The sequence below is a fragment of the Gymnoscopelus braueri genome, assembly GCF_963280865.1.
Source record: "Gymnoscopelus braueri genome assembly, chromosome: 7".
Lineage (NCBI taxonomy): Eukaryota > Metazoa > Chordata > Actinopteri > Myctophiformes > Myctophidae > Gymnoscopelus > Gymnoscopelus braueri.
The window spans coordinates 2,064,236-2,080,609 of record NC_137608.1 but is presented as its reverse complement, the minus strand read 5'-3'; the positions used below and the strand labels follow the sequence as shown (position 1 = coordinate 2,080,609).

Genomic DNA, 16,374 nt, shown 5'->3' with positions numbered 1-16,374 from the left:
TGAAAACTTCCTTCTTCTTTCCAAGACTTTGAAATCATTCAACACAGCATGGATGGAATGGTTGCAGTTTTATTGACCGTTTACAGAAAGAGCACACAAAGTGCACATGATGTGTCAAACTGATTTAAACACTACAGTACATTCTAGCATTTATTAAGTCAATCTGGTGGTGTGTGCACATGATGTGTCAAACTGATTCAAACGCTACATTCCAGCACTGATAAAGTCAGGGTGCCTTAATGTGTTCATGCACGCTATGAACATGAACACATTGAGGCACCCTGACTTTATAAATGCTAGAATGTAGCGTTTAAATCAGTACACATCATGTACTCATACCACCAGATTGGTTTCTAAAGAAACCATAAACATGTTAGAATGCTGCATTTGGTCCTTAACCCATTAAAACCTGAGGCTGATTCTACAAATGCCTTCTAAATCATTACTTCTCAAACATTTTCGTGCCAAGGACCCCCAAAATGATATATATTTGGCCGTGGACCCCTCGCATCTGAAATGTGTTTGTGAAAGACTCCCCAGAAGAGAAGATTTGAGTTTTTAAAAAAGTTCCAAATTATTCAGATTTTTAAAAACATGTTCAAAAATAGCAGATGTACGCAAGTGATGCGCTGTGAGCTTGTAGATCTGCTATTTTTGAATAGCCAACGCTAAAACTTGAAATGACACAGATTCTTTCCCGGTTTTAATGATGTGAAATAAAGCACAGATTACAGATTACAGCTGGTTTTCAGGTCACTAGATCAGGCTTGGTTCTCAAACTAAATTAACTATTAATAATAAAAATCTTTATAAAAACAAAACAACTACACTAATTCAACTGTATCAAATGTTTAACAACACAGCCCGTGAAAAAGTATTTCCATAAAAATATACTGTAAGTACCAAAAAAAAAGTTGGCCCCCCTGTAGTAACTGTGAGGACCCCCTAGGGATCCCAGACCCTCTGTTGAACATCCATGAATGAACCCAATCTGTGGTCTGTAACTCTGAGTGTACATATGAAACCAAATGGACCCTTACAGGTCTGTATCTCTGAGTGTACACATGAAACCAAATGGACCCTTACAGGTCTGTAACTCTGAGTGTACATATGAAACCAAATGGACCCTTACAGGTCTGTAACTGAGAGTGTACACATGGAACCAAATTGACCCTTACAGGTCTTTAACTCTGAGTGTACATATGAAACCAAATGGACCAATGTGTACAAATGGACATTTGTTCACTCTCAGAGTTCAATTAAAGGATCACTTCACACATTTTCATATAATTGGTCCTCACTAATACTCATTATAATACTATATCTTCATATAATTGGTCCTCACTAATGCTCATTATACGATGGAACCATTTAAAAATATATATTTATATGAATAAAATGCCTACCAATGATGTCACTGGTAGGCAGGTTTCTGTACTGTCCACAGCCCTCCTCTGAGACACTGAGTGAATAGACAGAAATGGTTCCATCTTCTAATGATCATAAGAGAGGACCAATTATAATGAAGATGGGTCACTGAGGATTTTTGTCCTAAATATTTCAAACAATTAGCCTCATACTGGAGGTCCTGGAAGCAGCGTTCTGGATGTCACATGTTCTGGATGTCACATGTTCTAGATGTCACATGCTCTATCTATGTCACATGCTCTATATCAGTGGTTCTCAAAGTTTTCAGGCTGTGACCCCCCAAAATAATCATATTTGAACTGGGGACCCCCCACCCTGATAAGCACTTGGAATGTAGGAGTTAAGGCATTACATTTTTGGTTCCAGATACATATTGTGAAAATAGCAGATCTACAAGCTCACAACACCTCGCTTTGCAACTAGTCGCAACTTCTTGTAACAAAACAATTTGGCCAATGTTTGACCAGTTTTTTTTAGTATAGTTTGTTTGATTACTTTGGATCCAGTATGCTCTTTTTCTTTTTGAGATATTAAAAAGGTCTTAAAAGTCCCTAAATTGTCACTTGACTGTCATCTGGGGACCCCCCCCCAAAACCATGTGGGGACCACCCTGGGGGTCCCAACCCACAGGTTGAGAACCACTGCTCTAGATGTTGCAGTCCGGATGTAAACTCGTCTCAGCAGAACCTGCAGCAGCTCGGAGCTGGAGGTCTCACACGTTAGGATTATCAGGCCTCTGGATCATAGGCTCTATGCACAGCAGCCATATTATCACTTCCTTCACAGGTGTTACCAATGATACTAATGAAGGCTCTGTTCCATTTAGTGTAGCACAGTGATTTCCACGACCCCCATAACTCTGAGAGTGTACAAATGGAACCAAATGTTGGTTCCATTTGTACACTCTCAGAGTTACACACCTGTAAGGGGCCATGTGGAAGCCCATGAGGGTCCCTGGACCCCAACTGTAGACCCACTGGTGTAACAGAGTGTTTCCAGTGGGCCAACATGCACAATATCAGCACCCTGACTCTGTTTGACCAGAATGGAACATAGCCTTCATTAGTATCATTGGTAACACCTGTGAATGTCTTCATAATATGGCTGCTGTGAATAGAGCCTATTAGATTAGTTTCGGAAGCGGTGTCCTAGATGTCATAGAAGTCCAGGTGCTGTCCGGACGTGAACTCGTCTCTCAGCAGAACCTGCAGCAGCTTGGCGCAGGACGTCTCACACGTGAGGACCTGACCCTGGGAGAACATCTCCAAGAAGGACTGCTTCACACTGGGATCCGCTGTGTTGGACCTGGCTTCTACCAGCATGGAGGTATCTAGAGGACCTGAGGACATTATTATTATTAGTATTATTATTATCATTCAAGTTCAGAATGAGGTGGTGTCACCCAGGTAAGAGTTATAGGTTAGTATTGACTCACCCGGGTAAGGGTTATACAAGGTTAGTATTGACCTCACCCAGGCTAAAGGCCAGACCACACCAATGCAACTAGCCACAACTCCTTGCAACAAAACAGTTTGAACCCATTAAGACTGGGAAAGCATCTGTCATTTTAGATTTTAACCACTGTAACCATTATCTCATACTTTGGTTATTAAAAAAATAGCAGATCTACAAGTTCATAGCGCGGCGCGCTATGAGCTTGTAGATCTGCTATTTTTTTTTAAATCATGAAAATTTTAGCAAATCTTTGAATATATGTTTCTTAAAGCAAACATTTGTAACTCAAATCTTTACTTCTGGGGGATGTCTTCTAAATCCTAACAGTTTTTTGAAAAAGAATATATTGCTATAATCATGTCAAGGGCCCCCAAAATGATTTGTATTTGGCCACGGACCCCCCATCTCAAAATATTTTGTTCCAGGGAGGGAGCCCCAGCAGCAAAGATTTGAGTTAAAAAAGTTTGTTTAAAAACAAATATATATATATAAATATATATATATATATATATTATTTATTTTTTTGTTTTGTTTTGTTTTTTTAATTGCAGATCTACAAGCTTATTGTGCGGCACTCGGTGCCGTGCTATGAGCTTGTATATCTGCTATTTTTGAAAAGCTGAAGTGTAAAATAATAGTTAAAGTGTTCAGTTTTTCACAATTGTTAACACACAAAAAGCAAAAATTCGGCACAATTTTCACAACCTTAACTTCATGTACTAATCGCTCGACCCAATTTGGCACTACTTCACACTCCCTTATCTGCATTAGACTCTGACTTTCCTTCTTTACACTCATCACTATCATTACATTATCACCTTGTTGTCCAAACACTACACACAATGTTCAGTACATTATCACCTTGTTGTCCAAACACTACACACAATGTTCAGTTGTTGCACACTCTTCTCACGCAAAATCTCAAAGCAACAATTTACAACACACCTTGTTGTCCAAACACTACACACAATGTTCAGTTGCTGCACACACTTCTCACGCAAAATCTCAAAGCATCAATCTATAACACCTAAATAGTCAAATCTCTAAACATTCAGGTCTGGTGAGCAATTTGCACCACCGGGCTGCTCCAGTGCGTGAGTGGTTCCAGGACCACCCACATTTTTCCGTTCTGTACCTTATTCTCCTTTCCTGAATCCCATTGAGGAGTTATTTTGAGCTTGGAGGTGGAAGGTAAATGAACGGAACCCACAGAGCCGGGTCCCACTGCTCCAGGCCATGGAGGAGGCTTGTGGCGACGTCACTGTTAGGGTGTGAATCTTCTGCTATCTCACGATTCGATTCCGATTCTTGGGGTCACGATTCTGATTCTTTTCCGATTTTTTCAAAACAAACGATTCTCGATTAGTAAAATATGTTTTTTTCCAATTCAAAATCGAAAAATGTCAATTTACAAAAATCGTAAAAATCGATTGCAGCCCTAGTCACTGTTGAGGTCTGTCAGGGCTTCATGCGCCACTCGAGGCGTTTCTTCCAACGCTGCTTGGACAGGGAGAACATCGCCTATGATGTGGATGAGGCCCTCTGGCCAGACATGAACCGGAGGCATGATGCCTAAATCATGTAGAGAAATAAAACATTTTTGGCTGCATATTTGTTTTGTTTTATGTTTGAAAAAAGTAGGCCTACACTGAGTCATTTTACAAAAGGAGAAATGGCTCATTCTCCAGAGTCATTGTCATGGTGTGTTCCATTTCTATGATTGTGTTTTCAATTTTGCCCTGCAGTGTGCTGTAAATGTTTGTTAGTGTGCAGCACATGCTTATTGTGTGTACTGTAATGAATGGTATGTGTGTGTCATTTGAAAATATGGCTGTGTGTACCAAATGAAAACACGAGTTCCATTTTGTGAACAGTTAAAAGATTTGATGGCAAAGAGTCATCTTGCAAAGGCAGCGTGGGGTTTAGCATTTTGTGTGTACTGTAATGAATGGTATGTGTGTGTCATTTGAAAATATGGCTGTGTGTACCAAATGAAAACACGAGTTCCATTTTATGAACAGTTAAAAGATTTGATGGCAAAGAGTCATCTTGCAAAGGCAGCGTGGGGTTTAGCATTTTGTGTGTACTGTAATGAATGGTATGTGTGTGTCATTAGAAAATATGGCTGTGTGTACCAAATGAAAACACGAGTTCCATTTTGTGAACAGTTAAAAGATTTGATGGCAAAGAGTCATCTTGCAAAGGCAGTGTGGGGTTTAGCATTTTGTGTGTGAGGTTTTCAGTTTTGTGTGTGCAGTTTTGAGAAAGCCGTTATTGTTTGGAGAAACGTGTGTTAACAATTGTGAAAAACTGTAACACAGATACGTTCTGTCCACACCAATGCAACTCCTTGCTACTGCCATTGGGGATAACGGTTGCAAGTAGTTGCATGCTGCAAGGAGTTACATTGGAGTGGACTGGCCTTAAGGGTTGTAGGGTTAACATTGACTCACCCGGGGCGTAGTTGAGCACCCTGACATCAGGCTCCTCCTCAGCCAGCACCCTGAACATCATGTCCCTGGCAGCCTTCCCGGTGCAGTACAGGACCCAGGACGGGAACGGCTTCACCGCAGCCAGAGAAGAAACATTGACCACCGTACGCTTCAGCCCCGCACGCTTTGGAAAGGCCTGTTAATATAGTTAATAATATATAATTATCAACATCATCATCATTATTAACATTGCCCACGGTACGCTTCAGCCCTGCACGCTTTGGAAAGGCCTGTTAAAAGAGTTGATAATACATAATTATTATTGTATTACTACTACTACTACTGTAGTACTACTACTACTACTACTACTACTACTACTACTACTACTACTACTACTACTACTACTACTACTACTACTACTACTACTACTACTACTACTACTACTACTACTACTACTAAAATCCATCAGACGACTGCAGTTGATTCAAAACGCTGCTGCTGGAGTCCTTACTAATACCAAGAAAGTGGAGCATATCACTCCAGTTCTTAAATCCTTACACTGGCTCCCTGTGTGTCAAAGAATTGATTTCAAAATACTACTGTTGGTCTATAAAGCTTTGAATGGTTTAGGGGCCAAAATACATTTCTGATATTGGACGATATCATGAACCATCCATATCTCTCAGGTCATCTGGGAAAGGTCTGCTTTCTGTCCCTAAACCCACAAATAAACGTCTGCTGCCACTCTTGTTTATTTTTATTTTTTTTCTCTTTTCTTTTCTGCACTGTAACTGTATCTATTCATTTTAACTTTTTTCTTGTTTTATGCATCCTAATGTCATTTTATAATATTGTAACTGTGTTTCCTTTTCTTGATCTGTGTAAAGCACATTGAATTGCCTTGTTGTTGAAATGTGCTATACAAATAAAAATTGCCTTGCCTTGCCATAGTACTATTATTATTATTATTATAATTATTACATTGACCACTGTACAATTCAGCCCTGCACGCTTTGTAAAGCGTGCAGGGCTTAGGTTAATATAGTTAACAATACATTAAAGGTAGGGTAAGTGATTTGCTTTGGTTAAAATAAGTGTTAAATAGCTCTATATTCTGATAGTACTCATTGCTATAGAGTGTTTGTTCAGTAAAAGGAGTCTCCTTGTCTCTCCACCTCTTTATTAACACATTCCATGCCAGAGTTTAATCTCATAATGTACTGACCAGTGCCAGCGTTTTATTGTTGTTTTTTTCATGTCGCCACAGACCTCGCTAAATAAGTTAAAAGTGCGCGTTCATTTGGTTCTAAACACACAGCGGATCTGTGAGAAACGGCCAGCGAAAATAGTTTCCAAATGCGAGCCGCCATCTTGAAGATACAGTGGATCAACGCTAAACAGTGATCAGCGAGGAGAAAAACAACAACCGAGAAAATCGAGTTTTAAACAGGATCCCAGACAGGAAGCGGATACGATCGAAAAAAACGGAATCCGAATAATTCTGTTTCCGACCGGAAACCGGAAACGGAAATGGATCAAAAAAATTCGGAAAGTGCACCTGGGGCAATTTCAATGGGAATCGGCGGTTCGCGTAGATCTACGCGACTGGCACGCTGCGGCTTTAAATAGGTTCGCGTAGATCTACGCGACTGGCATTCAATGTGTTAAACAGAAAATGCATTTTCGTTTCAGTTTCAGTTTCATTTCCAATTTTATCCAACCAGGACAGAGAACTCAATCAGGATACAGATTAAACAAGTGAAATTGGAAGTGATGACACTAAGAAATGAGCAGACAAAATTTGAACTGGAACACTATACAAATTAAGCTTAAAAATGGGTACTTTCTCCTGATTGGCTGAGATTTTGACACCTACCGAAAAATGTATTTTCTGTTTATTAAAGAGCTGGAGAGACAGGAAGACATCTGTTACTGAAAAAACTGTTACTGTTACTAGCAATGATTACTATCAGAATATAGTATTTTTTCCTTTTAAAAAAATACTTTTTGTTTTAACCAAAAAATATCACTTACCCTACCTTTAATATTATTATTATTATTAAAAACTAAAAACATAAAAAACATCATTTAAAGAAGTGTAAAAATCTTACCCCCAGCACAGCAGTTATTACAGTTAAATAAAACAAAAACACATAAAAACTACACCTTTATATAATTTGAATACATCTTACCTGCAGCACAGCGGCGGTCAGACACAGAGCAGAGCTGATGTTCAGTGACAGATATGAGTCCATGTCCTTCATGTCCGTAAAGCTTCTGGCATAGCGGGACACGTCCCCTAGAGAGGCTGTAATAACATATTAATTCATATTCAATAACATATTAACATTATGTTAACATCTCCATGAAGCTCCTGGCATAGCGAGACATGTCCCCTAGAGTGGCTGTAATAACATATTAATGTATATTTAATAACATTATGTTAACATCTCCATGAAGCTCCTGGCATAGCGAGACATGTCCCCTAGAGTGGCTTTCATAACATATTAATGTATATTTAATAACTTTAACATTATGTTAACATGTCCTCTAGAGAGGCTATAGGACACAAACACACATTTATGTTTAATGTCCATAAACCCTAACCCCTAGAGAGACATTATGTTAACATGTCCCCTAGAGAGACTGTGACAGAAACACAAGGACCAAAACTATTCAATATGTGCTGCAGGTTTCACTCATATTTCAGCCTGTACTGGTTGACAGAGAAAATGAACGGGTTACTTCTGCAAATTGCAACCAAAAAAATGTACTCTCTTTAAAAGCTTCATAATTTGATATATGGTATGATTAGGTCTACATGTCAAATATTATGACCTCAGAAAAGATTAATTCATCATAAGTATAACTTTAAAAACGATGTTGGAAATGTTCTCAACAAGGTTATGTGCTTGCATTGGTGTCCATCATAATGCCTGTCAAATTAGAGTTGAAATGTCCATTGGTGTAACGGTACTAGTTTCACCATTTGACTCCTATCAAATTAAACAGCCTACTGTTGTGCATGAGCAGCACTTTTAAAAGACATTAAAACAACAATTCAGTGATAGTAAAATGAAGTCTGTACAACAGAATGTATAACCTGTCTGTCATTTCATAATAACAATATAATAGCCTCTTTTCCTACAATAGATCAGCCATTTTCAAATGGCTTCAAAAGGAAAAACAGAGAACATCGACTGATCCTGATGCAAGGGCCAGTTAGAACCTACAACAGTGGTTCTTTAACGGTTTGGTCTCAGGTATCCCTGTGACAGTGAAGTGACAATTTAAGGACATAAAGACCTTTTTATAGTTTCTAATACCTAAAAAAGAAAGAAAAGAAAAAGACCCTAACTCCATCCAAAGTAATCAACAAACTATACTATAAAAACTGGTCAAACATTGGCCAAATTGTCAAATAATATAAGAAAGACGCAAAACATTTGAAAATAGCAGATCTACAAGCTCACAAGTTGTGAGCTTGTAGATCTGCATCGTCTATTGAGAAATAGACGATGCAATAACCGAAAAGTGATTCTATTTGATCCACTTCACTTCCTTGTTTATCGTGGCTCAAGCCGCTCAACAACGGGGGAAATACCAAAACGTTCGCCCCAAAACACAGTCGCCCCGGGGCAAATCCGGCGGTATTACAGGCAAATCGGCAGTATATAGAATGGGGGGCGAGTGTGTTTTGGGGCGAGTCTTTTTTTTATTCTGTCATTTGTTTTCCGAGGCGAACTTGTCCGCCCAGCCCAATACTTATGGAATACTTTCATTGCCGTAAGCAAGGAAATACTTCGTTTTGTTGTTACTTTTGGGTAAATGTATTTATGTATTTATTAAGTAGCCGTGTAATAAGCGGGATAATGCATTATCCCTTGCATAAAACATACATTAACCACTTCAGCCCTATTTTATACATAGGCTATTTGAAAATAGCCGATCTACCAGCTCACAAAGTGTCAAGCGTTGTGAGCTTGTATATATGCTATTTTCAAAAGAGTTTTATACATTTTGAAAAGTTGTAAAACGGGACATTCTGCATAATGAGTAGGCTACTTTCTACTTTTGGTACTTTAAGTACATTTTGATACCAATACTTTTATACTTTTACTCAAGTACATTTTTAATTCTAGACCTTTACTTGTAACGTAAGTATTTCTACATTACAGTATTGATACTTTTACTGGAGTAAAAAAAAAATACTTATTTTCCCACCATTGTAAACAGTGTATCTTTCCTCACCTGCATTGTTGATCAAAAGCAGCTGATCAAACTTCTGTCCAGCAGCGTGCTGTCTCACTGCGCTGACCACGCTGTCCACGCCGTCCTGACGCCCGAGGTCCGCCGCCACGCACTCCACGCACAGACCCCCAGCCCCCGCCACCGACCCTCCGGTCAGCTCCTCCCGCAGAGAGCGGAGCTCTGCGCCGCTGCGGGCCGCCAGCAGCAGCACGGAGCCCGGCCCGAACAGCGGCGACACGTCCCTGGCCACCGTGCGGCCGAAGCCACGGGACGCGCCCGTCACCACGCACACAGTCCGGCCGAAGCCCGAGGAGGAGGAGGAGGAGGAGGAGGAAGAAGAAGACGCGTCGTCGTCGGCGGCCTGCATCGCGCTGCACACATCTGCCGGTTAGAAGTCTCTGGTAGAACAAGATGACGACTCTGTGGCTCACACTGGAAACACACAGTCACGACCAGTAAGCTACACGGGACTGGACTGGTCGGTTGTCTTTGCAATGGCTCGTAGTGATGGCTCGTTCATGATCGATTCGTTCCAGTGAACGAACCCCGTTCACTTCCTTGAAGCTGCCTGTTACGTTCACGCGTTCGTTCATGCCCTCTCCCCCACTAGCCTGGTTCCAAACCATAGACCCCGCCCACTCTCTGAGCTCCACGCAGCTTCAGGCTGATAATCAGGCTACTCTCCCCCCGTAAACAGGACGGGAGGGCGGGCTGTTCCCGCGACAGACAGACAGCGGTGCGGTTGAGTTGTTTTTTCACTAGACATGAACGAATCATTTGAACGAATCATTTGAACAAATCATTTGAACAAATCATTTGAACAGATCATTTCAACAAATCATTTGAACAGATCATTTCAACAAATCATTTGCACAAATCGTTTGAACGGATCATTGCCGTGAACGTGAACGAAATAGTTCGTTCACTGAAATTAAACGTTTTTGTTCCCTTTAAGGCCATGATGCTTTCAGTGTTATGCATTGATAGATGTATAAATGTATTTATCTATCTGATAAATATATATTTCATGTATGTGCTTGTTCATATATTGCTAGCCAGCCTGCCTCTTGGGTGTCAGTTTGGTTGAACTTCCTAAGGTCCCTCGGCAGTGCCTGCAACTTTGTTTTTGTTTGATGGCCCCTAGTATGACAACATTAAGATAGTAGGTTAATCTCGGAATTGTGCACAGTATCGAGCTCGCCGTGAACCTAGTTGCCAAGGAAACGAAGCATGGGCCACAGACAACTGCTGACGTGATGACGGAAGGCATAAACCCACACTGTGTATCTCTGTTTAAACTTCAGAAGAATATATCTGGAACCATGCTTTTCCGACGCTTGTAAGATCTCTTCTCTGGAATAAACTCAAATACTATTATAACTAGAAGTTTCCTCCCTTTATTGGTATAATTAATTAATATACTGTCGGATAGATATGGACCGGTATTCACTATAAGGAAAAATAAAGCTATCATGCATCATTGTCATTTATCCTCTTCCTCTTTCCTCCACATTTTAAATCCAAATGTATTCCTAATTCTTACATTTATCACTTAGTTATTTTTACCCAGCGTTTTATCTGGCATTATCCTGATGGGGTTGTACATGTTTTTATGCTTTAATATGGTGATAACTTTACATGATGTGCATTATGAGCAGTGTTGGAAAGTAACTAAAGTAATATGTAACTTAAAGTAATATTATTACTTTTTCCCAGTAACTAGTAACGTAACTAATTACTTTCACGTTTTGAGTAATATTATTACCTTTACTTTTTTTCAAAAAGTAATTTATTACTTTTTTTCACGAGCCTTAAGGTGGATGATACGTGTTGCTATGGGAGCCTTTTTATTCTATTAGAATTACTTTTGTTAACAAAGAAATTAAGCACTTTATTTTCAGCAGTCATACAGAATGATTGATTTTTTTTTACTTGCATTTGCTCCTACATTCTGCCACGATGATATGTGTTGCTATGGGAGCCTTTTTATTTTTGTATTTTATTAGAATACATTTTGTTTAATAAACAACAGAAGTTGTTCAAAGATTGTGTCTCATGATGAGTCATTATCTGTTTGAGCCCAGGTGTTTGAATTTGAATATTTTTTTAGGCAAAAAATACATGAAATACATTTAAAATACTTCCAAAAAAGTCCTTGCGGTCTTGTTTCCATTGAGGTCCTTAGTATTCAATTCATAGTCAAATGGTTTTCATTTAGTCTGTAAGTTATGAATTCATACACAGTAAAAGTCTTAGTGTTAATATAATTGAAATGAGTGTACAAATAGAACCAAATGGACCCGTCATGTGTACAGAACACTTTTCAGAGTTAAATCAACAATGAGGATTTTACAATGTAGGCTGCAGAAAAGAGAAAAAAAACAACTGCTAATGTTGAAAATGCAAAGTCAGACTTTTGGGGAGAAAGGATGCAATTACTGGGGGCGAGAAAAAAAAAGTAACTAAGTAATAAGTAACTAGTTACTTTTGGCAGGGAGTAATAAGTAAAGTAACTACATTACTTTTTAAACAAGTAATATGTAATAAGTAACATATTACTATGTTGTAGTAACTATTCCAACACTGATTATGAGGAGATCCTCAAGAGTCAACTATACTTTCTTGTCAGCACTTGTGCAGAAGAGGAAAGTTATATATAGTGCAGCTTTAACTTGTCTTGCTCTTCAGGTCCACATCAAAACTAACAAAAATTGAAAAACTATTTAAAAACAAGCCAATAGAGCCTGTCTGCTTGCTCTGGGGAGAAATTAAATTTAGTGTGCAACCAGAAAGAGGATTGTGTCAAAGGTCGTGTCCAACCTAGACACAGGATCTAAATGTCTCAATAGAGGAGCCGGGTGACCAAATACAACCACACCAATTGTATAAGTTATATTCTATTAACATATTCTACCATACAGATTGGACAAATACAATTGTAATAGAACTTTGGTTGGAATAAAAATAAAAACAAGGCTTTAAAAAAGGTAACTAACTGAAACTGTATTATTGTGTACTTACCAAATTAACAAAAATAATAGAAAAACTGTCCTTGGTTTAGTCTTTGTCAATGTAGTCCATACATAAGCCTAGTAATTTGGTTGTATATGAAACATATCTTACATTTGTTTAACAGTGGCAGTTTTATTAAATGGTATGTTTTTAATACATTTTCTAACCTTTTTGAATCACGCCCTGACCAATATTGCATACTACAATACAACTAAATAAAACTAAAACTAACCAAAACTAATATGAGGCCTTATCACAAAATAAAAACTAAACTAAACTAGTAAACCCTCTTTAAAAACTATTTGAAATTAAGAATTGAGTAAAAACGATACAAAAAAAATAAATATATACACTATGAAAATGCAAATCTAATAGCCTTGGTCATCGCTCATTTATTTGTCTTGTTATTCAGGTCTGCACTAGAAACCTTCAAAAATAGCAACATCAGATCTACAAGCAGATCTACAAGCTCACAACACTTCACGTACTGACGCATTGTGACATTCATTTATGGAAAAAAAAAAAGTTTAAATATGGAGATACAAGGTTTCTAGCCGACAATAACGATATATAGGACCACCATGTTGACCACTCTTCCTGAACACAATGTCTGCATTAATATTAAACCATGTAATATTAAAACAATTTGATAGGAACATAAGGTGATTCACATGTAAAAAAAAAAAGTGTAAAAAAAAAGTTTAAAACTGTCTTTTTTGTTCTTGTTTTTCCAGAACTTATTTTTATTTGTATTTTACTTTATATCGGAAGTGTAGAGAGAAACCAAGACTCTTAATATTGCATTCAGTCGTAAGTCTGTAAGTCTTCATGAGTTCATGAGTACATCAATAAGAGTAAATAAATGAATTTATAAATACTAAATCCGTCGCACAATTCTTGTCTTCTTTTGTCATCAATTATGCCACTCAGTCGCACAACTCTTTCGTCTTCTTTTATCTTCATCAATTCTGTGATTCCGTCGCAGAACTCGCTCGTCTTGTATTTTGCCTTCATCAAGTCCGCCATTCAGTCGCACAACTCGTTTGTCGTCTTTGTCTTAAAAATCAATAGTCTGTAATACTGTATATTCTTTCAACAATCAAACCTTATCATTCTATCTTCTCCTACCATATCTTATCTTTTCTTATCTAACCAACAAACATCAAAGAGACGATTATCTCATATCGACCAAAGTAAGTTGTAGAACTGATATCCATTGAATCTTTGTCAAACTATTATTGACCCATCTTACTCTCCGTATTTTGTTGAAACCAGAAATCTTGTCTACAGCTTAAGTGACATGCTTCAACATTGGAAACTCGAACTAGTGCAGTCTCCCATACAATCTTTGTCCGTCTTCATCAAGTGTGCCATTAAGTCATTAATTTCATTTGTCGTCATCTTTGTCTTCATCAAGTCTGCCATTAAGTCACACAATTCATGTTGTCTTCTTTTGTCTTCATCAATTCTGCCATTAAGTTACACAATTCGTCTTGTCTTCTTTCGTCTTCATCAATTCTGCCATTAAGTCGCACACAATTCTGTCTTCATCGATTCTGCCATCAGTCACACAAGTTTGTCTTCCTTCAGGTAGGTCTGCAGCATTAATAACCACTTGAAACTAAGCCCACATCTTTTTGTTTTTTTTAGGTCACACCTTACCACCCCCACCCGGATATATAAGGAAGGACCCCCCTGGGGTGCGGGGGGTAGCTTCCGAATTATACCAAACACCTCTAGCCCACACGGTATCAAAACATCACCAGACAGACACTGAAAGTCTGGCTATGCGAGACTAGGGTCCAATAACAGCAGAATATGGCTTCTCTTCTGTGCCAGTCAGTATTCCTCTCGGCCAGTCTCTGTAGCTGTGTGGAGGTCTATATCTTCTCTTCTGTGCCAGTCTGTAGTTTCTGGAGCTGTGTGGGAAGTCCACATCTTCTCTTCTGTGCCAGTCAGTACCTGGAGGCCAGTCTCTGGGAAGTCCTTATCTTCTGGACAGGCTGACACCCTTCTTCGCCCACGGCATGAACAACGGGGGGGGGGGGGGTACTCCTCTGCGGCACTACTGCAGAGAATCTCTGAGGTTAATTTAAACAGCTACGTATTGGCCTGTTCACAGGCATCTATCCACTCACTGAAAACATCCACTGGCTCTGACAGATAATTTATAGGTGTTTGGTACTCCTCCAAGCAAACGGTGCATGTTATAATTCCCATATTTTGAGTCCTTTCCATTCTGACTTCACAGGAATTGTAGTAGTTACAGAATGGGCAGGTGAACTTGGTGTCCAGACCCATCTGTTTTTTCTTGGGCGCTGGCTTCCTCTTGGACTTTCTGCGTCCCATTGTTGACAGCCCTGGATCAAATAGACGACCTGCTGCAGACGATACTCTGGTAAAGGGTGTAGCATTGGATGTGACTTCATGTAACTCAGTCAGAGCTTTGTCTCAGTGTGAGCGATGGACGGTGGTGAGCGTGCTTTTAAACAGCTCTGCTTGTATCTCGCGTCATCAGATACGACATCAGTCTTAGCCAAATACAGAGTTCCACTGTCTGCCTGTCGGGGCAATTCGTTCAATTTCGCCCCCTCTGTCACATGGTACTAATGTTTGTGTCCAGAATCACTACGCCGCGGCAGCCTACTCACGCACAAAATATATGACACAAAAAATAGTACCATGTGACAGTGGGGTCGAAATTGAACGAAACCTGCACTATAAGGTAGAAATAGGTCAACAATACAAATGACGCTAGTTTTTTAAATGAATTTATTTTTAATGAGCGGCCCCCACCAAATCTACTAATCTACCGGAACTACTTCATATTCATCAGAACCGGACCATAACTCTGACCTTGGGACTCGGGCAATCAATTAATACCTTTGCAACCACTGCATTAATGGTAAGTATTTCCTACAGAAAATACTCAAAAAATCTGAACTAACCCTTTTTAACCCCTTAAAGCAATATGCAGGGCCGGATTAACCCTTCGTGGTGCCCTGTGCTACGACCTGTTTCGGTTCCACATGGCTCTGGGTGGAAATACTCGGGGAACCATGGCGACCTGATATCAACATACTCTAGGCCGAAGCCTGTTGGGAACGCATGCTCCTGTGACTATGCAGTACCCGTAGTACCCATAGAACGCGGTGTACCCGTCTGTCTGCCTGTTTCCCTTTTACGCCCATACATGGAGTTCTTTATCTATTATGTCTGTCTGTCTGTCTGCCTGTCTGTTTGTCTGCCTGTTTCCCTTTTATGCCCATACATGGAGTTGTTTATCTATATGTCTGTCTGCCTGTCTGTTTGTCTGCCTGTGTCCCTTTTATGCCCATATATGGTGTTATTTCTGTCTGTCTGTCTGTCTGTCTGTCTGTCTGTCTGTCTGTCTGTAATATGTGATATCTCTGCTGTCCGGCAGAAACCAGCTAACTCCAAAATGTAAAATTTTCAGGAAAACAAAAACTAAACAAAAAGTGGAGTTAGGAAGTTTTGTTCATCATTGATACGAACAGCTGAATGGACCTCCAAGCTCACAATGAGGTTGTTGGAGGTCAAAAGAGGGTGGAGCCTGAAGTCAGCAAAACCAGCTAACTCCACCTCCCTTGGTGGAGTTAGCTGGTTTAGCAGAAAGTTTGAGGATCCAATGGAGTTTTGTCAGAAGTGCGTTTTGATACTTTTCATTGGTTCAATATGTTTTGAATCAACACACAGACGTAAAGGGTGTTCAATAGCACTGATTTATGGGGAAAAATGCAAAAGCGGAACCTTTTTGTTTCTGCCGGACAGCAAC

At 39.4% G+C, this 16,374-nt stretch overlaps 2 protein-coding genes across 2 annotated transcripts; both read right to left on the bottom strand.

The window, feature by feature from the left end:
- Positions 1 to 241: 241 nt before the first annotated feature.
- On the bottom strand, positions 242 to 10,912 carry spra (sepiapterin reductase a). The gene is made up of 4 exons (XM_080432608.1): positions 9,567 to 10,912; positions 7,508 to 7,623; positions 5,337 to 5,511; positions 242 to 2,767 (listed from the first exon to the last, which is right to left on the bottom strand). The coding sequence occupies exons 1-4, from the start codon at positions 9,931 to 9,933 to the stop codon at positions 2,577 to 2,579; spliced, it is 849 nt and encodes a 282-aa protein (XP_080288734.1). The 5' UTR covers positions 9,934 to 10,912; the 3' UTR covers positions 242 to 2,576.
- Positions 10,913 to 14,417: 3,505 nt separating this feature from the next.
- On the bottom strand, positions 14,418 to 14,927 carry LOC308088204 (transcription elongation factor 1 homolog; the record flags this gene model as incomplete). The annotated part of the gene is made up of 2 exons (XM_080432612.1): positions 14,418 to 14,592; positions 14,683 to 14,927. The coding sequence occupies 2 exons, from the start codon at positions 14,925 to 14,927 to the stop codon at positions 14,418 to 14,420; spliced, it is 420 nt and encodes a 139-aa protein (XP_080288738.1).
- Between the last annotated feature and the right edge of the window lie 1,447 nt (positions 14,928 to 16,374).

Excerpts from the sequence above, each read along its gene's own strand:
- spra (XM_080432608.1), bottom strand. The coding sequence starts at position 9,933 with ATGCAGGCCGCCGACGACGACGCGTCTTCTTCTTCCTCCTCCTCCTCC. Across the intron at positions 5,512-7,507 it reads TGACCGCCGCTGTGCTGCAG|GCCTTTCCAAAGCGTGCGGG; the intron begins GTAAGATGTATT and ends CTATATTAACAG. Across the intron at positions 2,768-5,336 it reads GGTGCTCAACTACGCCCCGG|GTCCTCTAGATACCTCCATG; the intron begins GTGAGTCAATGT and ends TAATGTCCTCAG.